The 26537-nt window shown below is 38.1% G+C and overlaps 2 protein-coding genes across 3 annotated transcripts in view; both read left to right on the top strand.

The window, feature by feature from the left end:
* Nucleotides 1–2667, top strand: part of UFL1 (UFM1 specific ligase 1) — a 67843-nt gene extending 65176 nt beyond the window's left edge. For both annotated transcript variants that reach the window (XM_005892262.3, XM_070376579.1), the window contains exon 19: nt 362–2667. In XM_005892262.3, the coding sequence (XP_005892324.1) occupies nt 362–580 (219 nt within the window). In that variant the 3' untranslated portion in view covers nt 581–2667. The remainder of the gene's footprint in view (nt 1–361) is intronic.
* Nucleotides 2668–10545: 7878 nt separating this feature from the next.
* The window catches only part of FHL5 (four and a half LIM domains 5), a 58675-nt gene continuing 42683 nt past the window's right edge, over nt 10546–26537 (top strand). Inside the window, exon 1 of the mRNA XM_070376578.1 lies at nt 10546–10737. The gene's annotated coding sequence lies outside the window, so the exon portion shown is untranslated. The remainder of the gene's footprint in view (nt 10738–26537) is intronic.

Below are 26537 nucleotides of genomic sequence, written 5' to 3'. Positions count from 1 at the left end.
TCCTTCAAGAATCAGCTCAAAAAGTCTTACCCAACACACATTCTTCTGAGGGACTTCTCAGCTAGAAGTAAACTGGCTTCTTTGAACTTTCATGTCACTTTATCTTTGGTGATAGAACCCAGCTCAGTCAACTTACATTAAAACTATCTGTATTCATGTTTTATCTCCCCCAAACTAACCTCCTTGAGAGCAAGGAACCTCCTTGAGAGCAAGGACCTTGCTAGATTCAGCTTTCTACTTCTATGACCAGTAATTTGTAAAGATGAAGACCTGCAGTGTATAATGGTTGAATAAATCTTACTTTGTCCCACAGAAAATTAAGTCGTGTTTGTTAACTTTGCTCTCCTTTCTCTTTTCACAGGATCAACATGCTCTTTTAGTAAAGTATCAAGGTTTGGTTGTAAAGCATTTAGTCAGTCAAAATAAGAAGACTGGGCAGGGAGAAGATCCCTTGAGTGATGAATTAGACAAAGAACAAGAGGATATCATCAATACAACTCGTAAAGAACTTCAGGAGCTTTCCTCATCCATTAAAGACCTTGTTCTCAAATCTAGGAAGTCATCAGTGACAGAAGAGTGATGATTTTAATTTACTTAATGTTGTCATACAGTAAATATTTTTCCCTTTAAATAAGTTAAAGGTGAGTGGTTACCAAAAAAAAAAATACTCATTTCACAGTCCAGAATCCCAATAGCACCTCCCACACCCACAATTCAGTTAAAACAGTAGCACTGTATTCATTGTAAGTTTAAAAAAATGTAAATTTTTGTAAATTGGGCTCTCCATGGAAGGTTTCTTTTTCACATTATTCTAAAAATTATACATTTCAAGTTTATTTTCTTCCTAGAAGGTGAATGAAAAATAAATTTTCTGATATCTTTTATCTCTAGGAAAGGACTCTTTTGTTGTGTTACTAGATTTCAGGTGACATGTGTAAATATAATTTTCATAGAAACTTAAAATGTAGTCAGTGTCTTTTAAAGAAAGGAAAAACCTTTAGTATCAAAATGAAAATAGTGTATTTTTCTTTAAAATTAATAGAGAACGCTTCAAAAGAAGTTTGCCAACTGAAGGCCTCTCATTTCCCCCACAAGAGTGAACTTCTGTGTGTCTGGGGCTTCAGGGATGTGTTTACAGATATAGAAGAATACCTGAGAGTCCCATGCATTTCTGTGCTCTATTCTAAAATAAGATGCTAACAAGAGTGAGAGAAAAAGTAGTAATTTACTACTTACAGGTGTTAAATCACATTTACTAAAAATGTAGTACAAATAGTTTTCTATAACCCAGTTTGCATTTCTGAATTTCATTTTTCATATCAGTAGACACTGTCACCTAATACTTTGTTGTAGGGGATCTATAATGCATTTAAATCGTTGGGACTTTTTTTTTTTTTCAAAAATAGAAACTTATTTAGAAATAGGTATTCTTAATTTATAAAGATTAGCAATTAAAAGACTAAAATAGTTCCTTGGAGTAATAATTTTAATCAAATGAGTTTTAAGCAAGAACTTATTGTATATAAAAAAGGAATTATTTAAAATAGTAAATTAAATCTCAATATTTAAAAAATACTATTTTATATTATTCCTTATATAGCATTTAAAACAATGTTTTAAAATGTTTGAATACAAAGATCAGTCTACCTCTACCCTAATTCTAGACAAAGTATTAACATTGATTGAAAGAAATTAATAAATTTGCTAAGCAATGTCAAAGTTGATAGGAATATAACAAATTTTAAAATATTTTCCATTGGTAATTTTCTATTAATGTATTTTCATAAGGGCAAAGAAGAAAAATGACAAATCCTCTGTGACCACAAACTCCACTTAGTCGTGTTGATTCAGGTTCCAGAATACACCCAACCTAATTTTTTATTCAGTGCTTGTTTAAAGATCTTATTACTTAGGTTTCAAGAGATACCAAGTAATCCACATTTAAGTCAAAGTATCAGACAATGAAACAAAAAGCCATTCTTACTTTGTTGCATTAAACTTTCATTAAATTCTTTTTCTTTTATCAAAATGGTTATTTTTCCACAGTGAATAAGCAGTTTTTTATTATTTTTGTAAATAAAATTACTTAGCTGATTTTGTATGTAAAAATCTAATTTCATTAATAAAACAAAAACTGTTAAATGTTTACTGTGCTCTTAATGGGCAGATTTAAGAATGTTATTTAGAATAAAGTTCTCTTTCTATTAAATTTTATGTGCTTTGAATCTTCTACTTTAACTGCTAGGATTGATGTATATGTGTAATGTATTTACATTTTAAAATTTTTATTCTGAATATTTTTAGAGGATTTTATTACGTTTGTACACAAAAATAGTTCCATAGTCCTCTGTGCCTTTTTATTCCTTGCAAGTTTGCCATTCATGAACCATTTCACCTTAATAAATCATTTTCAGTTACCTGGATTTCAGCAAATGTATAGCTGAACTTTTATCTGCTATTAGTACTTCTTACTATTGCACATAATGGCAGGGATATTTGAATAATATGCTCAGGTATTTATGTTCATATGTTCTCTCTCCAGACCATTTGTTTTTGAATAGTCAAAGGAAACTCATTTCTGACCATCAGAGTCAATGAACAATGGCATATGTTAAGCAAAAATCACAGTGTATTTCCCAAAAAGACCTTAATATGAAATTAGAAAAATAAATGTAGAAGTTGCTTAACCTGAATATAGACCCATCTTGAACTTTTTGGAGAATGTACTTTAGTCAGACCATGAAGCACCAAGGGTGAAGTCAAAGTGCGGCAGTAATCTGAAGAGTGTGTCTGTAGAGTGAAAAGAAACAGTTCATTCCTTCCTCAGAAATGCCACTTGACACACAGCCAAATGGGATTTTTTTTCTATCAAGAACTAACTTACATGAGTTGGGTGGGGACAATGGAAGTTTTGCTCTCTTTGACTAATACCAATGAAGCCTTTGACCCCAGTGTACACAGTATATAAGGAAAATGAAAGAAAGAAATTTATAAATTTTGGCATGTAGATTTTCCACAAAATCTGAGAGCACTATTAAAGTTACGGCTATTAAAATAGCCTACAGATTCACTCAAGTTGTTCCCCTCTGAAGGCCACACTACACAAACAGGAGAATAAATAGAACCCAGGACTCCACAGCAATGGAAGAAAAAGAAATGAATGCAAATTGGAAAAGAAGTAAAACTGTCCCTATTTGCAGATGACATGATACTATACATAGAAAATCCTGAGGATACTACCAGAAAACTACTAGGGCTCACCAATGAATTCAGTCAAGTTGCAGGATACAAAATAAATACACAGAAATCCACTACATTTCTGTACGCTAACAATGAAATTTTAGAAATAAGGAAACCCATATAAAGAAGAATAGGATACCTAGGAATAAACTTAACTGCAAAAGATCTGTACTCAGAAAACTCTAAGATGCTGATAAACTGAAGCCCACACAAACAGATGGAAAGAGATTACCATGTGCTTGGATTAAAAGAATATTGTTGAAATAACCATACTACTCAAGGCATTTTACAGATTCAGTGTAATCCCTATCAAATTACCAATTGTATTTTTCACAGAACTGGAACAAAAAATTGTTAATTGTATGTAAACACAAAAGACCTCAAATAGCCAAAACACTTTCGAGAAAGAGCTGGAAGAATCCCGCTCCCTGACTTAAGAATATAAAGCTACAGTAAATAAGTATGATACTGACACACAAACAGACACACAGATCAGTGGAACAGAATCGAATCCAGAAATAAGCCCATGTGTTTAAGGTCAATTATCTACAGCAAAGAAGGAAAACATACAGTCGAAAAAAGTCTTCCATAAGTGGACAGCTGCATGTAAAAGAATGAAATTACAACATTCTCTTAACACCATATTAAAAAAATAGACTCAATAGAGTTAAAGACCTAAATGTAAGACGATACAATAAAATTTGCAGAGGAAAACACACAGAAAACTCTTTTACATAAATAGTAACTTTTTGATCTATCTCCTAGAGTAACGTAAAGAAAAACAGAAGTTTTAAAATGGGACCTAGTTAAACCTAAGAGCCTTGCACAGCAAGAGAAACCACAAAGAAAATGGAGAGACATCCCTCAAAAGGTAGAATGTATTTACAAATGATGTGACTGATAAGGGATTCATTTCCAAAATATACAAACAGCTCATACAACTCAATAACAAAAAAGCAATTAAAAAATAGGCAATGCATCTAAATAGACATTTCTCCAAAGAAAACATACAGATAGTCAATGGGTATTTACAGTATACTAACACATACATATGGAATTTAGAAAGATGGTAACAATAACCCTGTATACGAGACAGCAAAAGAGACACTGATGTATAGAACAGTCTTATGGACTCTGGGAGAGGGAGAGGGTGGGAAGATTTGGGAGAATGGCATTGAAACATGTATACTATCAGGTATGAAATGAGTCACCAGTCCAGGTTCGATGCACGATACTGGATGCTTGGGGCTGGTGCACTGGGACGACCCAGAGGGATGGTATGGGGAGGGAGGAGGGAGGAGGGTTCAGGATGGGGAACACATGTATACCTGTGGCGGATTCATTTCGATATTTGGCAAAACCAATACAATATTGTAAAGTTTAAAAAAAAGTAAAAAAAAAACAACAAAAGATGCTCAACATCATAATTATTAGAAAAATGCAAATCAAAACTACAGTGAGGTGTATCACCACACACTGGTCAGAATGGCCATCAAAAAGTTTATAAACAGTGCTCAAGAGGGTACAGAGAAAAAGAAAACCTCCTGCACTGTTTGTGGGGATATAAATTGGTGCAGCCACTACTGAGCACAGTATGGAGGTTTCTTAAATACTAAAGATGGAGTTGCCATATGATCTAGCAATCCACTCCTGGGCACATACCCTGAAAAGACAAAAACTCTAATTTGAAAGGATACATGCACCCCAGTGTTCACAGCAGCACTACTTAACAGTAGCCAGCACATGAAAGAAGCCTATAAATGTCCATCAAAACATACATGGAAAGAGAAGATGTGGCATATATGTTATACATAGAGAGATATATAGTATATGGGGCTTCCCTTGTGGCTCAGCTGGTAAAGAATCCACCTGCAATGCAGGAGACCTGGGTTCGATCCCTGGGTCAGGAAGATCCCCTGGAGAAAGGAAAAGCTACTCACTCCAATATTCTGGCCTGGAGAATTCCATGGCCTGTACAGTCCATGGGGTTGCAGAGAGTCAGACACGACTGAGCAACTTTCACTTTTCCTATAGTATATTACTCAGCCATTAAAAAAGAATGAAATAATGCCATTTGCAATAACACAGATGGACCTAAACTTTCATACTAATTAAATCAAGTCAGAGAGACACAGTATCACATAGAATCTAAAAAACGCATGCGTACTATGTCATGTCAGTCGTGTCTCTTTGTGACCCTATGGACTGTAGCCCTCTAGGCTCCTCTGTCCATGGGATTCTCCAGGCATGAATACTGAAGTGTGTTGCCATTTCCTTGGCACCACCCAGGAAGCCCATATAAGTGAACTTGTTTACAAAACAGAAATAGACTCACAGACATAGAAAACAAATTTATGGTTACCAGAGGGGATAGCAGTGGGTAGAGGGGAGATAAGTTAGGAATTTCAGATAAAATAGATAATAAGGACCTGCTGTATAGCACAGGAAACTATATTCAATATCTGATAATAACCAATAATGGGGGGAAATCTGAAAAATATATATGTATATATTTGTGTGTGTGTGTGTTTTAGTGTTAGTCACTCAGTTGTGTCCAATTGTTTGTGACCCCATGGACTGTAGCCTGCCAGGCTTCTCTGCCCATGAGATTTTCCAGGCAAGGATACTGGAGTGGGTTGCCATTTCCTTCTCCAAGGGATCTTCCTGACCCAGGGATCGAACCTGGGTTTCTTGCATTGTAGGCAGATTCTGTACCATCTGAGCCACCAGGGAAGTGTGTGTGTGTGTGTGTGTACACACATATATGTATGTGTGTATATATATACATACATATATCATTAAAAAGTCACTTTGCTATATATCTGAAACATGGTAAATCAACTATAAATAAATTAAAAAAAAAAAAAATAGAACCCAGGTCAGACTTTTTCCAAATCATTAAGAAAGCAAGCCTGACTTTTGGATCTTCAAAAACTGTTTATTCCATTTACACACAAAAAGAAGGAACTACTACATTAAACCACACATAAACCACACATAAACACACACTGTTTATTCCATCACACACAAAAAGAAGGAACTACTACATTAAACAGGTATTAAATTTTTTAAGGTCCCCAATGTTGTGTTTTATGTGTTTTACCAGGCTTGTCTCTATTTGCACCTCTGTTCCTCTTCAATGATTAGTAGTAAGACTTAACTTGAATGTGTGTTTGAAGAGCAGGAAGGAAGGGATTATATTGGGGTGTGATGGAGGAAAGAGAGGACATGGTGAGTTTCAATCCTTGGCTCAATAATCTGGATCCTGTAAGACAACTAAGTACAAAGAATAAGAATACAGATCTTAAAAATGTGTCTTGCTTTCAAGGTGATGGCAAGAATCAACAGTTATAGTTCAATACAGTGTTGAGAGAGCAGCAAGCAGAGGATGTAATGGGAGAAGAAAGTCAAACTGTCTTGCACTGCAGGGAGGGGAACTGAACCAGCTAGAGGTGACCCTTAAGAAAAGTAGGACTAGCCTGGTAAGGGCATTTCTGGACAAAGAAAAGGAGATTCCAGACTACTAAGATAATATGAAGCAAGAAATTTTGGAATTCCTAAAGTATGAGAAATACGAAAAATGATTTGGGAAGTAGTGTAAGATGAAGCTGGAGAGACTAGAGGAGGAGGAATCACAAAACGGCTTACATTTAAGCTGAGAAGTTAGCCATTCTCCTAAAAGTAAGAGATTGCCTTTAAAGATTAATCAGGGAAGTGAGGTGATTGTCTTTTAAAAAGATCATCCATTCTAAAAGGTAATTTGACAGTTTGCCAAAATCCTTTAAAATGTATGTATTATTTGTGAGATCAGTGTCTCCTGAGAAGTAAAATGTGAACTTAAAAACGTGTACAAATCTTTTCCCCCCAGCCTCTGATAGAAATGTGGATGATACATCTCTCAAGGAATGGAGGCAGTCTTCCACCAAAGAAAAGTCCTTTCTCTGACTAGTCAAGCTATGACAAAATCCCCACAGGTTTTCTTCTGTGTTCATTATTCATTATAAAGAAGAAAAAATCATTTTAGCAAATTGTTTTCCTACTAAACTGTCTTTACTTACTAGTAAAGTGCAGCCTTAAACTAAATGTTTAAGTTTAAATTAATGAACTAGAGTGTTCTATTTTTTTTTCTTCTCTCTTTCCCACAAGAATCTAAGTCTTGTGAGTCATAAATTATAAATGCTGAGGCTAAGTTTTGGTGTTGAAGAAAACAGATCATAGAGAAAAAAGAGGAAACATTATTCCATCACATACTTCATTATGTTGCAGCCATTATTTACAGCCACTTCAAAAATATTGGATTTGGAAAATCACAGTATATTAAGTAAAAATATATGCAGTGTGGTTTTGATTTTCTTATTAAACGTATTTAACTATAGCTGTGTAAGCATTTGCATGAAAATACATAAACATTTCCTCGTATAGCTACATGTATGCATACAGAATATTTCAAAGATATTTGAGTGACGAATTGTGACTGTCTCTTGGATTTCAAGTCATTTTAAACAATGTTTTTCATTATTTCAGACTTTCTGCAAGAAGCATGTATTTTATAATTCAATAAATATATCTTTAAATATTGTTTTATAGTGATACAAAGAAATTATAGAAGGGAACTAGACTGAGGTAGATGCCAAATGTTTTATGACTGATAACAACAATCCTGGAGAAGGCAGTGGCACCCCACTCCAGTACTCTTGCCTGGAAAATCCCATGGACGGAGGAGCCAGGTAGGCTGCAGTCCATGGGGTAGTGAAGAGTCGGACAGGACTGAGCGACTTCACTTTGACTTTTCACTTTCATGCATTGGAGAAGGAAATGGCACCCCACTCCAGTGTTCTTGCCTGGAGAATCCCAGGGACAGGGGAGCCTGGTGGGCTGCCATCTATGGGGTTGCACAGAGTCAGACACGACTGAAACGACTTAGCAGCAGCAGCAGCAGCAGCAACAACAATCCAAGTGAGAAATGTGAGGGCCAGAATGCAGGGATAATGACAAATCTAGGAAATATTTAACAAAGTAGAACCACCAGAAGTTGAGGATGGGGATGAATGATGGGGATGGTGGAGACTAATTGAGGAAAGTGACAAGTCCAAGGTATGATGGATTAGGTGATTGTGCCATGTCCTGAGACAGGAAATGCAGCAGACTCATCTGTACAGTGAGAGGTGGGGAAAAGATAAAAGTGTTTGTTTGGGAGGCCTACAGACCTCTGTGCAAAGAGGATACAAGCGAACAGACAATAGGATACAGGCCTAGAACCTTAGACAGCAATACCAGCTGAGAATACAGGCTTAACAGTCATAATATATTACTAATCGTTTTCATGAGAAAACCCATGGAGAGTGTAGAGAAGCATTCTGAACTGACAATGAAGTTCTAGGGAAGGGTGAGGTGAATAAAGGGAAAGGAGGTTGAAGATGCTAAGCCCAAGGAGAAAATTGAGAGAGAATGATTTAGTGAGACCAAGGGAAGAGAGTTTCAAAAAGAAATGGACATGGCAGAGATGAGAAATTTCAGGTAAGATTAAAGACAGTTACTCTTAGGAGTGTTAACTAAGATATTTTATGAGCTTAATGGAGCTACGTGGAATAGTTTGAGAATGGAGCGGGAGGATCTTAGGTTGGATGCGTGAATGAAGATTACCCTCTCAGGAAAACACAGGGGCAATAAAGAGGGTTCCATAACTACATGGGGACATAGGCGACTTTATAACTCCTGGACTCTACTTCCTCACCTTTAAAAGGAGAAAATTAATGCCAGTCTGCCCGTGGCATCATAAGAATTAAAAGCTATTACTAATAATAGGTTTTATGTTAGATTGAATGTTTTATAATAGTTTGAATGTTCTCTTGTCCTTTCACTGAATCAATTTGTTGCTGCTCATCACAATGTTTTCATTTTCATAATATCTTTATCATCAAAGTCAGGTGAATAACAAGGCACTGAGTTGACTGCCTTTATATATTTCCCTAGCTCCAGTTTTTTGATTGTATGTAACTGAGTTTGACCTCAGAAAACATTAACATATTTCTTTGGCACCTCGAACAAGGACAGGTCAAGTTTGGTCTGGGAATAGATGGCGTTAAAGCAGAACATTTCCTTCCTCACCCACCTTTACAAACTGAAGAAATGGCCTTAAACAGAGAGATTAAAAGTAAATGTCACCTGCTTTATAGATAAATATGACCCACTGAGAATTCCTGTTGTAGATTAGTTCAGTATTCAAACATTTCTTTAGATCCAGCTCCTGAAATATCTGGCCACTTTTTAAGTTTTGACTTCAGATTTCAAAAGCCTGAGTTTGTGCTTAAGTGAAGTCATACAGCCATGGACGTGACATAACAATTGTTGCCAGCTCATAGGGAAAGAGGCAGCAGCAGGGAAGGCCAGGTCCACAGTTCAGGTGCAGGAAGCAGTAACTACTTTGAGTTATCTGAGTCAGGTCTAAGGCTCAAAGTTCACCAATTTCCCAGGAAGGCAGTGATAGAGGCCACACCCCACGATTCATCTCTCAAGCTACCAAAAACGATACAGGTGAGAACATCGGGCCTCATCTCTTTCCAGATATTTCAACAAAAAAGCTCTGTAATTTGTCCATTTCTAACCTATAAGAAGATCTGATTTTAGCTCAGTTGGTAAAATAGCTGCCTGCAATGCAGGAGACTCCAGTTTGATTCCTGAGATGGGAAGAACTCCTGGAGAATGGATAGACTACCCACTCCAGTATTTTGGGGCTTCCCTGGTGGCTCAGACAGTAAAGAATCTGCCTGCAATGCAGGAGACCTGGGTTCAATCCCTGGGTTGGGAATATCCTCTGAAGAAGGGCATGGCAACCCACTCCAGTATTCTTGCCTGGAGAGAATCCCTATGGACAGAGGAGCCTGGCAGGCTACAGTCCATGGGGTCGCAGAGTCAGCCATGACTGAGCGACTAAGCATAGCACACAGCAACCCATAAGAAGGATTCTGTCACTGAAATAACAGCAACAATAACAACAACCAAAAAAAAACAAAAAAACAAAAAACAGGAAATACATCATTGTCTATAGAAAAAATGTTTTAATTTAAATATACCCTCAATTTAGCCTAGGCAGTGGAAATTTCTTGAGTGTATGTGAATGTCTGTATGTGCACTTTATACTTTAAACTTTCTGGAGATTATCTAGACGTTTCATGTACTAATTCTGGCAGGATTTCCCTTTAAGGATGTCCTGCAGAGAATTTGCTACTCATAATTTTAAGTAAAAATTGACGAGTGCTTTTTCAGCCCAGTAGGAGTCAGCTATGTACATGTCACAAGACTTGGAGGAAACCCACACACCCTCCTATTTTCTTCCACAAAGTTAAAAAGGCTGCAGTTGGGAGGGACCCTCAGTTTTGGTGGCCCATTCTGTACCTCTTGGAGGTAACATATGAATGTGTTGGAGGGGAAAGTAAATCATCATATATTCTCCTTTCATCCTGTTTAAACTGTTGGAAGAAGCGGCTTTAAGAAAAAGTAAGTTTTGTTTTCTTCTCCTTAATGTTGTCTTTGCATTTCTAATTTTTTTTTAAGTGCAGGAGATTCTTATAAACTTTCTCATGTCTACTTAAAGGAAACTTTGTGGTGACTTGGTTTTACTTGGCAAGCAAGTATATATCTTGAAGTTTCTTAGAAACTTTTTAAAAGGCATTTGAGCCAGCAGTTATCAAACTTTATATGCTGAGCTTTTCAGATTTCTCAATTTGATGCCATGTGTATAAAGGCAACGTAGTAGCCAGATAACTCTTTTGCGTTGTCTCCTGAGTTCTGAAAATTGTCTATAATTGGAGATACAACTTCATTGTATTCATAAAAAAGGGAATGACTTGATTCTGGGGTTTTAATTGGCTTAATTTATTTGAATGACTAACTTTATCACTAAGGATATTTTATGGCTGGATTTATATATCCAGAGCACAATTTAAAGTCATTTACAGATTTTGAGTTAGTGAGATTCCTGCTATTAAAAAAAAGAAAAACTGCCTATTTTTCACAAGCAGGCATAAAGACAATTCCTAATGTTAGGCTTTCTAAGATTGAATTAAAATGTCTGTGTGCCTGACCCATGTGTAATATGCTGAATGAATCTAAAGCACTGCTTCTTGAAACAGTATTATGAAAGCAGAAGTATGCTTCCCATATGTGTTTATACTTTTTCCCTCTCTAATCAGATTCTTTTTGGTGTCTGTTATCCATTTGAAAACCAAATGCAACTCAACTTGTCAATTTGGGTTTTGGAAATGTGGGAACCAAAAAGAATCATTAATAAAATGTGTAATTCTTATAAATAAAATGTAACAAGTCATTTTAGCTGTCATTTCACATTCACAATATTATCATGTATAGGTTCTAGGATTTTTATTAGCAACATATATGGATTAAAATTTAGCACAAACAATTGCAGATATACACATCGCACAGGATATTTCTTAACATATTTGTTATGATATGTGCCTAAAGCCATAATCCAAACTGCTTGGTGGGAAAGGTAAACTCTGACATCTGTTTTCTACACTTGTTCTATTTATTCCCATGTGTTGTCATTAGCTGCCAATTCCGGGACTGTTCTACCTAAATAAGAGCAGTAGATTTGTGCTTTAATGTAACATCACCTCACTGACAAGTCTACCTCTTATTTTTATTATATTTGCCAACAACATTCTGAGTAAAGTTGGATTAGTTTGGGTTGCTTAAGCAAGGCTAGCAACTTTCTACTATAATATTGAAAATAAAATTTTTTCTAGAACATGCTGCATAAGCTTAGATTTGTTTTTTCACATTTTCAATCTAGGAAATGACCTCTTTAGAATTGAAAACCAAATACTTGGGTTCACGTGGAAAGTTCTGAATCAGATGTCAGTTAAACAACCTTATATTTCCACGTTCTTGTAATTCTCTTTATCCTTTCTGATTGTCATCATTTTTCTTGGTTACCTTTTGGCCCCCTGGAAGGAACTGTGAATAGGAAGGGAAGGAGAAGGAGGATACGGGACTCCTTCCTGCCACAACAGCTCAAATCCCTCCAAAATTATCAGCTTGAGCACTATCTCCACAATAGACTTGGGATCACAGATTCTCTTAACAATCTGAGAATCAATGGACATGTCTCAGAAGAAAAAAGGCACATGGTATATAGACTTTTTATCCTTAACATTTCTGGGGTTGATATACTCTTGAAACCTGTTCTTGAGTATTCTTGAGGTGTCCTGATTATGAACTACTATTCTCTATGAAACCTGGAGTTGGGTTTATGCAATCTTTAAACGGATTAAGGTGGAAGTATGTCTGACTCTCTCAATTTACCCAAGGACAGGAAAGGTTAAGGCAAAGATTTTAGCTGAAGATGACATTTAAGGGTTAATTTTTGAAGTAGATACATGGTTAATCCATAGTCATACTTGTTCTGGACAGCATGTCCACTGATATAAAAGTGGAAGATTCAAATGTCAGAAGTTTCTTCTGTGGAGACTAATGCTTAGAAAGGAAAGGTGATAGGACTAAGCCTCTAGAGACCCCAGAATGTGGAACAGGTGACTGAAGGGGCACCTACCTATTCTCTGGCCATTCTCCCAAATCCCCATACCGACCTATTGGTAGATTGGGGCATAAAAGGAAAGATCTAAACCAGTGCCCATTATCTCATATCTTCTACTTCAGGGTTCACGGACTTTAATCTTTCCTTCTTTATTGGCTCCTCTCATCATCATATACTTCTGCACACAGTATATCATCTATGAGGACTTGTCTAATCATTGCCCAGAAAGGGTTCGGCAGGGCAAAGTCTGGATGGCTCCTTCCAGCTGGTTTATAGATTGTGCGATGTCCTCTGAGTTGCTCCCTCTTGACAACTGAACTCGCACAGTGTGATAACCTAGTGATTGCACTGTTTTCATCAGTCACGTTTTTACAAATGGGTAGACTCATTCATCGGAGAAGGCGATGGCACCCCACTCCAGTACTCTTGCCTGGAAAATCCCATGGATGGAGGAGCCTGGTAGGCTGCAGTCCATGGGGTCTCGAAGAGTCGGACATGACTGAGCAACTTCCTTTTCACTTTTCATTTTCATGCATTGGAGAAGGAAATGGAAATCTAATCCAGTGTTCTTGCCTGGAGAATCCCAGGGACAGGGGAGCCTGGTGGGCTGCCGTCTATGGGGTCACACAGAGTCGGACACGACTGAAGTGACTTAGCAAAAGCACAAAATCATCATTTAAGCATATTCAAATCCCCCATCTTGAAAAGCTTCTGCTTCATTACCAAGCTTTTCCAGTTTACCCTCATTCCTAAGCTTTATAGATCAATGTCCTGAAAGTATTGTCTACACTCTGTAAAGAATCCCCATTTTCTTAGCCCTCACTTCTCAATCTATTGCTGTCTGGCTTTGATCCTCATCAGTTTTCCCCAGCTCTCACTGAGCTGATCAATCGCTAGTGTATTGCTAAATCCAGCAGAAATTTCTTATTCTCTTCTTACTGTTTCAGAACCATTTTACCTTAGTCTCCACTTTTCCCATCTTGAAACACTCTTTACCCAGAGCTTCCATCATGTCCAACTCCTAGTTTTCCTCCCACCTCTAAGACCACTACACTCAGTCAGTTTCACAGATTCTTCTTCCTCTTTCCTTTATCCTAGACTTCTTTTCTCTTTCTGAGCAATGTCACAGCTTCAGTTACAGTCTATTCTATATGCTTAGGTGTCTGAAATCTTTATGTCCCGCTAAGATATCTTTCCTGAGCAACAAACCTCTATGTCTGATTGTCTGCTGAATATAGGACTTCCCAGAGCAGGTGTAGACCTTAGTGAATACAATGGAGTAAATGCAGGGACATGAAGGGCAAGCCAGGTAGAATTTTGACCTAGAATTTGCCCTGGGATCCCTTTCAAAATGTCCAAGGAATTTATGTGGTTTCCTCACTCACTCTTTGGACCTGACTGAATAGTTCTCCTTGACTTTCCCACAGTCCTCTCAAGTCTCATTTTAATCTAAAAGTAAACTCATCAACCAACTGCCTCCCATACTTTCCACCCTCTTCCCCCAAGTATCCTCGTACAGAAAATGACACCATGATACAACCAGTTGCTCAAGCCAGAAACTGGAGGTGAACTGACTCCACCTCTCCCTCAATTTATATACCCAAAGAATCTCCAAATTCTGTTCACACTACCTCATCCACTCACCAGCTTCCCTCCTTCATCACTGCCATCGCCCTATTTCAGGCTGCCATCCTCCTCTATTTGGTGAACAGTAGTCCTTTCATGGGTCTCCCTGACTCCAGAATTGCCTTCTTTGGCTTCACTCCCCATACTGAAGCCAGAGTGATTGACGTGAAACTATTGGTCTAAAAATAGATTTGATTTTGACCATCTCTTACTTCAAGCCTTTTCCTGACTCTCCACTGGCCTTAGGATAATGTCCAGATTCCTTCTCAAAGTTAAAGAGAAGCAGCAGAGTTCAGTGGGCTACAGCAGAAGTTCCAAAACTTTAAAGTGCTCAGGAACCACCTTGTTAAAATGTCTATTCTGATTCTGTAGGTCTGGGTTGGTGCCTCAGTTGTTGCATTTTTAACAAGTTCCCAGGTGATACTGATAATACTGGTTCATGGACCATACTTTTCATGCTAGATTGGCTGGAGCTCAAGTCTCTGTTGTATTCCTCACTAAATCTGATAACTTAGAAGAGTCACTTAGTGTGCACACGTGTGTGTGTGTGTGTGTGTGTGTGTGTGTGTGTGTGTTATTGTCCTTGTATATGAAATGAAGATCATGACAGTATAAAATTTTCTTAGGTTTAAAATGAGGAATAAATGTGTTATATTAAAATTACAACAGTGTCTGGCACAGAATAAGTATTAAGCACAAGTTAGTTTTCTTACTAGTTAAGACTGAACTGGAGAAGGAAATGGCAACCCACTCCAGTATTCTTGCCTAGAAAATCCCATGGACAGAGCAATCTGGAGGACTACAGTTCATGGAGTTGCAAAGAATTGGACACGACTGAGCAACTGAGCCCTGAGCACAAGACCCTGAATAACTTAGCCTCTATAGTCTTCTCCAAAACAGTTTTTACTGTTGCACTGACGGGCACACCCAGGCATGCACACATGTGCGCACACACACACATAACACACACATAACACACTCTACTTCTCAGTCACAGCAAATGACCTTCAGCAAAGTAGGAATTGAGCAAATGCCTCTTTTCTGCCAGGCCTCCATGGGCACTTCTCCACAGAGCTCTCTGCCCACAGACCTAACTCACCTTAGTCATATCCAGGTGCTCCTTTCTCTGGAAAGAACTTACAGACCACCCTCTACCCAAATCTATGTTTGGTACCACTTCTTCATATTCTCAAACTGCCAATGTACCCTCTTGGGCTCACATTATAGTCTCATTTATTTCTCTTCTATAAGACTGTACGCTTCATTAGAGCAAGGGACTACGGCAATTACTGCTGAATTTCTAGCATTCTACACTCTGTTGCAAGTTTCTGATGATCAGTAAGAAAGAATGCATTTTATAGACACATTTTCAAAGACCATAAAATGAGACATGGAGACAGGGAACAAAGATTTAAGATCTGATGTAATAGAATGAGCTTCTCTGCAAATGCTGCCTCTGGGTTGCACTGTTAACCCACTGGAAAGGGGTGGGGGGAGTTTTAAATTCATTAAATAAATATGCAAGGCTAAAAAGTCAGTGCAAGAGTGATACTGTGATACAGAGGAAAGAGTCAAAGCTTTGAAGTCTGGTCCATGTTAAGTCCTCTGTGAACTTGAGCAAATTAGTTCACCTCAATTCCTTAAATGGAATAAAAATACCCATCTTGTAGAATTTTGTTTTAGAACTATGCTACTCGTCAATTCTGCTTATACAATTCTGCTGCTCCTGGACCTTAAGATTTTCCTTTGCTTATTCATTTTGCCAGAGCAGAATTATCAATGGACCTTGAGTTTTATTTTGCAGTAGACCATTTGGATGTATCAGGTTCTCCCCTCTCATTATTTAAGAATACACTTTAGGTTTTATTTTCAATTTAATTGCAATGAGAACATGCACTGTAGACGATGGGGAAATCAGCTTCTGGGATTCTTGCTTTCCAGCTTGATTCTGTTCTCTTTAAAGATCTTTTATATTTAATTATTCTTGCTGACAATTTAAGTAAAATGCCATTATCATGCAATTCCTAATACTTTTTAAAAGTCTATTAATAGCTATCCTGGTCAAGGTATCAAACAATTTATCATTTTCCTGACAGAGTCAAAAAGTCACGTTCATTCCTTCATGTATTCACTTTCATTCAAGTAAAGTCAGTATAGTATTAATATCTATAAAAATATTGGTCAAGGTTATCATGAATCTCTCCACTGTGCTGATAACCATTTCATGGGTGAACAAGGAGATGCCTATGATAAATTTTGACCAAGGCTTCTCAGTATAGAACAATGCTTTGACTTTATGTAAAAATTTTTTCTTCACATTAAATTCAGCATTTCTTTAGCAGTTCACAGATGTAATTTGCATGCAGGGAGAAAAAATGCATCTGACACCAAGCTATCATGTCACCTAAATGAAGTTGTAAAAATTATTTCTGGCCTTGTAATTACAATCATTCTATTAATTTGATGCCTTAAACATTTCTACACTTACACTATTACAGAAGATTCTAATCACTGAGTTTTTTTTTTTATAAAATGTATTACTACAATCTAATTTTGTTCAATATTTTTCCTTATTTTCAAAGTGTATATTATGCATTGTACAATTTAAAAAGTAGTGAACAGTAAAAAATCTTTTTAAAAATCTGTAACATTAATCAATAATTTTAACATTTGAGTATATTTTCTTCTAAACTTGTTTTCTACTCTTCAAAAATATTTATGTGGTCAAGATCACATTGATTATTTAATTCCTACTTTTTTTCCATTTAAAGCAATATTAGGAGCATTTTGCCATGTCATTAAGTAATTTTCCAAATACCATATTAATAATTTCTAGTGTTATTTTAATACTCTTGCCTGGAAAATCCCATGGAAGGAGGAGCCTGGAAGGCTGCAGTCCATGGGGTCACTGAGGGTCGGACACAACTGAGCGACTTCACTTTCACTTTTTACTTTCATGTATTGGAGAAGGACATGGCAACCCACTCCAGTGTTCTTGCCTGGAGAATCCCAGGGACGGGGGAGCCTGGTAGGTTGCCGTCTATGGGGTCACACAGAGTCGGACACGACTGAAGTGACTTAGCAGCAGTAGCAGCAGCAGTGTTATTTTAAAAGTCATTTAGTAAATAATTTTATATTTTTTAAGCAGTGTGCAGAAGTTCTTTTCAAACTCTCCAGGTTCGATGCATGATACTGGATGCTTGGGGCTGGTGCACTGGGACGACCCAGAGGGATGGTATGGGGAGGGAGGAGGGAGGAGGGTTCGGGATGGGGAACGCATGTATACCTGTGGCAGATTCATTTCGATATTTGGCAAAACTAATACAATATTGAAAAGTTTAAAAATAAAATAAAATTTTAAAAAAATCTACAAAAAAAATTAAAAAACACTCAACAAAATATAACAAAAAAACACAAAATGTATTTTATGTTTTCTGTAAATGGAAAAGACAGTAAATATTTTAGATTTCAAAAACTATTCAACTCTGCAGTGAGAGTGCAAAAGTAGCTACAGACTGTAAATGAAAGAGGCTGTGTTTCAATAAAACTTTATAGACCCTGAAAATTGAATGTCATGTAATTTCACGTATCAAAAAAGTTATCCTTCTTTTGATTTTCTTTGATCACTTAAAAATGCAAAAGCTATGTTTAGGCCTCAAGCCATGAAAACACAGATTGTGGCTGGATTTTTGTTCTTGAGATGGAGTTGGCAACCTGAACTCAGCAGCCTAATACCAAGAACCTTGGCTTCAGCAAGTTTGAAAAAGTTCCATGAACACAAAAATGTGAATATATTCTTAAGGAGAGGTAAATAATTTTTATTAGGTGCTAAGATATTCTTTTGAAAGGATCAAATATTGTCTTTATTTAAGTAAAGTAGTATTTATTTATCTTTTTTTTTTTTTCAAAAAAATTTTTTTTAAACTTTACAATATTGTATTGGTTTTGCCAAATATCAAAATGAATCCACCACAGGTATACATGTGTTCCCCATTCTGAACCCTCCTCCCTCCTCCCTCCCCATACCCTCCCTCTGGGTCGTCCCAGTGCACCAGCCCCAAGCATCCAGTATCGTGCATCGAACCTGGACTGGTGACTCGTTTCATACATGATATTATACATGTTTCAACGTCATTCTCCCAAATCTTCCCACCCTCTCCCTCTCCCACAGAGTTCATAAGACTGTTCTATACATCAGTGTCTCTTTTGCTGTCTTGTATACAGGGTTATTGTTACCATCTTTCTAAATTCCATATATATACGTTAGTATACTGTATTGGTGTTTTTCTTTCTGGCTTACTTCACTCTGTATAATAGACTCCAGTTTCATCCACCTCATTAGAACTGATTCAAATGTATTTTTTTAATGGCTGAATAATACTCCATTCTTTAGCTAAAAATGTTTAAAAATTACTGCTGTAGATAATAGACCCAAAAGCACTTTGTAAACCACATGTGTGTGTTAGTCGCTCAGTCGTGTCCAACTCTTTGTGACCCTATGCACTGTAGCCCTCCAGGTTCCTCTGTCCATGGGATTTCCCAGGCAAGAATACTGGAGTGGGTTGCCATTCCCTTCTCCAGGAGATCTTCCCAACCCAGGGATCAAACCTGGGTCTCCCGTATTGTGGGCAGATTCTTTACTGTCTGAGCCACCAGGGAAGCCCTTGTAAACCACAAATCATTATTAAAATATCTATTAGTACTTTGCTTATGATACTTTTCATTCAGACACCAAGTGATCTGAAAAAAATTGATTAATGAAAATAAATGTAGGCATTATCAGAATTCAATCTGAAAAACTGATACTCAAAATTCAAAAATCTTATAAACTGTAATCTAAAGAGGGACTAGATAACAAGTTAAATTACTAAAGACATTTAAAATAGAATTAATGGTTATTCTAATCGAGGTAATTAAAATATTTATTGTTTTTTGACTGAGTCAAGAGCTTAGAAACACTATTCATTCCTTCACTTAGTTTTTGTTAAGTTTTAAACTACAAAGTTAAAATAATCAGAGAATCCTAATTTACCATTCTGATTAATAAAAACTAGCCTGTGTATGGAGAAGGCAATAGCAACCCACTCCAGTACTCTTGCCTGGAAAATCCCATGGATGGAGGAGCCTGGTAGGCTGCAGTGCATGGGGTTGCTAGGAGTTGGACGTGACTGAGCAACTTCACTTTCACTTTTCACTTTTCACTTTCATGCATTGGAGAAGGAAACGGCAACCCACTCCAGTGTTCTTGCCTGGAGAATCCCAGGGACGGGGAAGCCTGGTGGTCTGCCGTCTATGGGGTTGCACAGAGTCGGACACGACTAAAGTGACTTAGCAGCAGCAGCGTGTGTGTGTGTGTGTGTGTGTGTGTGTGTGTGTGTGTGTATTCTGTCTTTTCTCCTCTCCTGCCACATGCATATGCACACAGCACAACAAAAGGACTTAGGAATAAAGCCACCTTTATTGGAATGTATGTATGGATTTTAAAGTCCCACTTACTCATGAACCTCTCCTTTCAGAGTTCTAGGACAATTGTGAAATAGATACAGTGTCATATATGAATCAATTTATCATCAATGTTTTTATTGTTAAGGCTGGGTTGGAAAACAGAGCTATTCCCTGAGACTGTGCCTCCCAGCCTGAACTGAGCTTATTTGCAGAGAGGTAGAGAACTTGGACTCAGTGCTCCTTCCTATGGCTGGGTGACTGCAGTGGGCTCCCTCCAGAAGAGCAGAGTTTAGGGCTATGCCTTGGCAAATCCCACTGGAGGGAAGTGGGAGATACTTGAGTGGGGTCCTTTGCCCAGTTGCTTCTCAGTTAAGTGTCTCCCCAGGTAGAACAGAATCAGCAAGTGAAGGGACAAACATTTCACCTCCAAAACTTTCCAAAGACAAATTCCTTTACATGGCCAGTATAGAAATCTGAGAGAAATGAGAGATTCCTTAATATGATTTTTAATTCAAAAAATATTCCTGCTTCTTTGTATAAATGTAAGCTCTGCCAGAATTCCAATAAGGATGATGCTATTAAAGTGTTGCACTCAATATGTCAGTAAATCTAGAAGACTCAGCAGTGGCCACAGGACTGGAAACGGTCAAGCCTCATCCCAATTCCCGAGAGAGTACTAAAGAATGTTCAAACCATAGGACAGTTGTACTCATCTCCCATGCTAGTAAGGTCATGCTTCAAATCTTGCATGCTAGGCTTCAGCATTACTCAAACCAAGAACTTCTAGATGTCCAAGTTAGGTTTAGAAAACGAAGAGGAACCAGAGATCAAATTGCCAACATTTGCTGGATCATAGAGAAAGAAAGGGAATTTCAGAAAAACATCTACCTGTTTCATCAACTACACTAAAGCCTTTGACTGTGTGGATCATAACAAACCATGGAAAGCTCTTAAAGAGATGGGAATACCAGACCACCTTATCTGTCTTCTGAGAAAGCTGCATGCGGGTCAAGAAGCAAGTTAGAATGTTGTATGGAAAAACTGGTTCAGGATTGAGAAAGGAGTATGACAGGGCTGTCTGCTGTCATTCGGCTTATACCTATATGCTAAGCACATCATGAGAAATGCTGGGCAGGATGAGTTACAAGCTGGAATCAAGACAGGTGCAAGAAACATCAACAACCTCAGATATGTGGATGATACCACTCTAAAGGCAGAAAGTGAAGAGGAACTAAAGAGCCTCTTGATGAGGGTGAAGGAGGAGAGTGAAAAAACTGGCTTAAAACTAAATGTTAAAAAACTAAGATCATGTCATCTGGCCCCATTCAGTTCAGTTCAGTTCAGTTCAGTCGTACTTCAGAAAGAGGAAAAGGTGGAAGTAGTGACAGATTTCCTCTTCTTGGGCTCCAACATCACTGTGGGTGATGACTGTAGCCATTAAATCAAAAGACAATTGCTTCTTGGCAGGAAAGTTATGACAAACCCAGACAGTGTGGTGAAAAGCAGAGACATTACTCTGCTGACAAAGGTCCATATAGTCAAGGCTGTGGTCTTCCCAATAGCTATGTATTGGTGTGAGAGCTGGACTGTAAAGAATGCTGAGAGCCAAAGAATTGATACCTTCAAACTCCGGTGTTGAGAAGACTCCTGAGAGTCCCTTGGACTGCAAGGAGATCAAGGCAATCAATCTTAAGGGAAATCAACTCTGAATACTCCTTGGAAGGACTGATGCTGAAGCTGAAGCGCCAGCACTTTGGTCACCTGATGCCAACAGCTGACATTGGAAAAGTCCTTGATGCTGGGAAAGATTGAGGGCAGAAGGAGAAGAGGGCGTTAGAGGTTGAGATGACTGGATGGCTTCACTGATGCAATGAACAGGAACTTGGGCAAACTTCAGGAGATGGTGAGGGACAGGGAGGCCTGGCCTACAGCAAGCAGTCCATGGGGTTGCAAAGAGTCAGACACAACTTGGCGACTGAACAACAGTAACAATTGTAATTTTAGTTTAGTATAAATTTAAGTCATCAATGTAAATTGTTGAGATGCCAAATAAGAGAGATTTTCAGTTGAAGGTATATGTCCCAGGCCTGCTTAACAGTATGGTCTTCAGTTGACCAAGAAGAAAACAGTAGGCTAAAATTATTCATAGCGATGTGTAGCTGAGTTTTGAAAGTTCTGACGTGTAACAGTAAGTGCACCTATCCAGGTATGGACCACCCTCCAAGTGTGGTCCCTCTACAGCTGTAGCAATGATCTCTGGCCTAGTCCATACCCCCACCTACTGCCTCCCTCACAGCTGTGTGGAGTCCTTGCTGCTTCTCCCCACCTTTACTTAAAGACTCGCTTTTATTCCACCTTCAAGCTACAGATCTAAACATGCACATGGGTGCCCAGTTGTGTCCGACTCTTTGCAACCCCATGAACTGTAGCCTGCCAGGCTCCTCTGTCCATTGGATTCTCCAGGCAAGAATACTGAAATAGATTGTCATTTCCTCCTCCAGGGAATTTTCCCTACCCAGGGATGGAAACTGCATCTCCTGCATTGGAAGGCAGATTCTTTACCACTGAATTACAGCTCTGGAAGAAGCTTTAACTGACATTTTCTAGAAACTTCCTAATTCCAGGGCATCCTGTGCCTACATCCAAGTATTTCCAGATGCCCTCTCCTTTCTCCTCTCACTCCCTCTCATCCACAACATTTAGTGAGTGACCAGCACGTGTTGATAATATGCTAGACATGGGCTAGTTTGGGGCCAACATAGCATCTGTCCTGCCTGAAGCTCCGCTGAGCAGGAAGGACAATTAACTAGGGCTGTGGTGCACAGTGTTTTGCTGACATACAGAGAGCCGTGGAGTTTTAGAGCCAGGACTCTGGTCTGGTGGCAGAGGGATGGAGTAAAGTGCTTATTTGTAAGTCTCTCCCATGCCAGAGTAGAAGTTTTTCACAAGGAGAGACCCCGTTTTACCTTCACTGCCAAGCACTATGTTAGGCACTCAAGAGCTCTTTGTGAAAACTATAGAAATAAAGTTCACCGTGTTCAGAGAACCGTTTGATGTTGTTGGGTTTAAAACTGAAGAAATCAGGTCAACGCAGATGCCAGAGTCTGAAAGGTCTGAAACTCTATGCTAAAGAACTTAGACCAGGGATAGGTCACAGAGAGCAATGTGATTCAAAGACAGCCATTTAAAGACTCTGGCTCAGTCTGATTTCTAAAGTGGGAGGGGAGTGGCAGTTTGACCCTAAATAGTTAAGATCCTATGGCCAAAGCTTCAGCTTTCTTCCTGCATTCATTCAACACATACTTAGGCCAGGCTCTCTTTCAGGTGCCAGGGACACAGCCTGAACAAGGCAGAGGGCTCTGCTACGGCTAGTGTGACAGGTTGGCAGGCCTTAAAAATTCACACATAGAGTGAGGCCTGGGGTGAAAATGAAAATAAAATCATAACCAGTACTTGTCAACTAATACTGTGAACATTTGGTTTCCAAAGGAATGACAACAGGTTTCCCCTTTGCTTTATACACAGAATTAGCACAAGCAACCTGAGATCCACACACTGTATTGCCAAAGCTGTAACCCACAAGTGCTGAGTGAAGGTGTGACTACTTTGGGTCCAATCATTTTCCTTCGACAGATACCAAGAACTGACTCTGGTTAAATCTCTGAGACTGAGAACAGATAAAAATTAAAGCTGATTTTAAAGATTACCCTATAACTATTTCAGTGGCCACCCACTCCATCACCAACAAATTTGAAACTGTCAAGAGAGTAGCTTGTAATTACTGATTAGTGTTATCAACAAAGTATAGGATATAACCCTGCCTTGTATCTTTTTAAATCACATTCTGGGTAGGAAGATTATTTTGCTTCAGGTATAAATACTAGGAAAATTAGTTAGCCTTAATCTCCACTCCTCCTCCAACCCAAACCTAAACTCCCTCTTCATGGCACATAAACTCACACATACATACACACAAACACACACACCACACATGCACACACATCATTACCTCAATTTTTTAGGTGAGGATGTGGAAGATAAAGCTTTTCTTCCCAACTGCACTGTTAATCAGTAATAACTATAACAAAGGGCTTCTCTGGTAGCTCAGAAGCTAAATAATCTGCCTACAGTGTGGGAGATCTAGGTTTGATCCCTGGGTCACGAAGAGCCCCTGGAGGAGGGCATGGCAACCCACTCCAGTATTCTTGCCTGGGAAAATCCCATGGACAGATGAACCTGACTGGCTATAGTCCATGGGGATGCAAAGAGTCAGACATGCTGAGCAACTAACACACACAACTATAGCAAAAACCAATAGAAATTGAATTGTCTCGAATGTTCGGGGGAACATGTACTTGCTTTTGAGGCTAATGACATGGTTTTGTACAGCTAGTGGCAGCCTGCCTTCAGGCATGTAATGATCGTCTCTCTTCATGCATGTGAGGCTGTAACCTGGACACAGTGAAAAGGTAGAGTGCCAGATACAGATAGTGCCAGCACTAAAGAGCCTCTTGATGAAAGTGAAAGAGGAGAGTGAAAAAGCTGGCTTAAGACTAAACATTCAGAAAACTAAGATCATGGTATCTGGTCCCACACCACCTCATGGCAAACAGATGGGGAAACAGTGGAAACAGTGACAGACTTTATTTTCTTGGGCTCTAACATCACTGCAGATGGTGACTGCAGCCATGAAATTAAAAGACACTTGCCCCTTAGAAGAAAAGCTATGACAAACCTACACAGCATACTAAAAAGCAGAGACATTACTTTATCAAAAGTGTTTCATCTACTCAAAGCTATAGTTTTTCCAGTAGTCACGTAAGGATGTGAGAGTTGGACTATAAAGAAAGCTGAGTGCCAAAGAATTGATGCTTTTGAACTGTGGTGTTGGAGAAGACTCCTGAGAGTCCCTTGGTCTGCAAGGAGATCAAACCAGTCAATCCTAAAGGAAATCAGTCCTGAATTCATTAGAAGGACTGATGCTAACGCTCCAATACTTTGGCCACCTGATGCTAAGATCTGACTCATTAGAAAAGACTCTGATGCTGGGAAAGATTGAAGGCAGGAGAAAGGGATGACAGAGGATGAGATGGTTGGATGGCATCATCGATTCAATGGACATGAGTTTGAGCAAGCTCCGAGAGTTGGTGATGGACAGGGAAGCCTGGGGTGCTGCAGTCCATGGGGTCGCAAAGAGTTGGACGTGACTGAGCAACTGAACTGAAGTGAACTTCACCTCTTCTCTTTTTTAAAAAAATCACAGCAGTAACCAAAGCTGTCATTTCACACAAAGTTTTTGCCTGTGTTTGTATGAAAACAGCCATAGCAAATGGCTTCTATAATGAGCCTGGAGATCTGAATTCTGGATGAAGTTTTTTCAGTGACCACTCTGTAAGCTTAAAAAAAGTCAATTTGCCTTCCTGGACTTCAGTTTTTCTCACATGATAGATGAGAGGAATAAAGTAGAGAATTTCAAAAATCCCTCTCAGCTCCTAGATCTAGTGGTACTGTGAAATGGGCTGAAATCAGAAGCATTTTTTAAAGAGAACAAAAAATATCAAAATGACTGCAGTACTAGACGCTTTCTCTCTAAATATCTTATTGTATCTATAGGGGATTCCTTTCTCCAAGTTTCTCTATAAATCTTCTACGTCTCCACATCTTCCTTCCTTTTTTCTCTATCTTTCCTCATCCTTGTCGTAATGACTGAGATTTAATTATTTTAGTAAACTATTGAAGTAAAGATTGGCTGGTTGTACAACTAATATATTGGAAAGTGGAAGTCAATTCTTTCTCTTTCTTTTAGAGAAATGAGATCATGCAGAGCAAAGTTGAGAGACTATTTGTGAAATTACCAAAACGGTGGTACATGTAAGACTCTTTAAATGGGTCACAAACTGGCATTAAATTTTGGCTGATTTTAAAGAAAATCTCATTTCTATTTAACAATTTGGTCCTAAAGTTCAATCTTTACTAACTAGTAATTTAGTCTGAATTTTATTAAAATTTGTTTTGATTAGCAATGTGGGTATTTCCTTTTAAGTATTTACAAAATTTTATTTGGAAGATACATTCCATTTTTCCAGAAAAAATACTAGATCTATAAACATCCTCTTTGGAGTTTAGTTTCTATCCCTGTAAAATAAGGAGCTAAAATTCATCTATCTCTTCTAGTCCTTATGTTCTATCATCAAAAACAAGTGACTTAAGTAAGTTTAGTCTTTTGATTTGTGTTAAGATTTCATTTAGTTTTTAAAATAGGTCATTTGGTACAAAATTCAAAAGGTACAAAAGACTATATACAAGCAGAAAATAAATCTCACTACCTTCCCATTCTCTTCATCACTGTTTTGAGTTTCTTCAAGAGTGACTAGGTATTTTTAAGTTAAATGTTGATTAATGAGAAGGTAAGCTTTTTTTGATCAGTACCAAATGTTATAGCACTATTAGGATAACAAATTATATATATTCTTAAAATTTTCTACCTACCATTAATTCCTATATATTTCAGCAAGGTTTAGTTTTCCATAACTCATAATGGTTTTAAGGTATTTTGATATATATTATCTAATTTGCTTCAAAGCACCATCTATGGGTATGATTTACAATATTCTACCTTATAAGGCAGAACACAAATGTCATATTTTTCTGCCATATATGTATTTAGATG

Source organism: Bos mutus, chromosome 9, assembly GCF_027580195.1.
Source record: "Bos mutus isolate GX-2022 chromosome 9, NWIPB_WYAK_1.1, whole genome shotgun sequence".
In the NCBI taxonomy this organism is placed as follows: domain Eukaryota; kingdom Metazoa; phylum Chordata; class Mammalia; order Artiodactyla; family Bovidae; genus Bos; species Bos mutus.
This window is presented reverse-complemented; position numbering and strand designations above follow the sequence as displayed.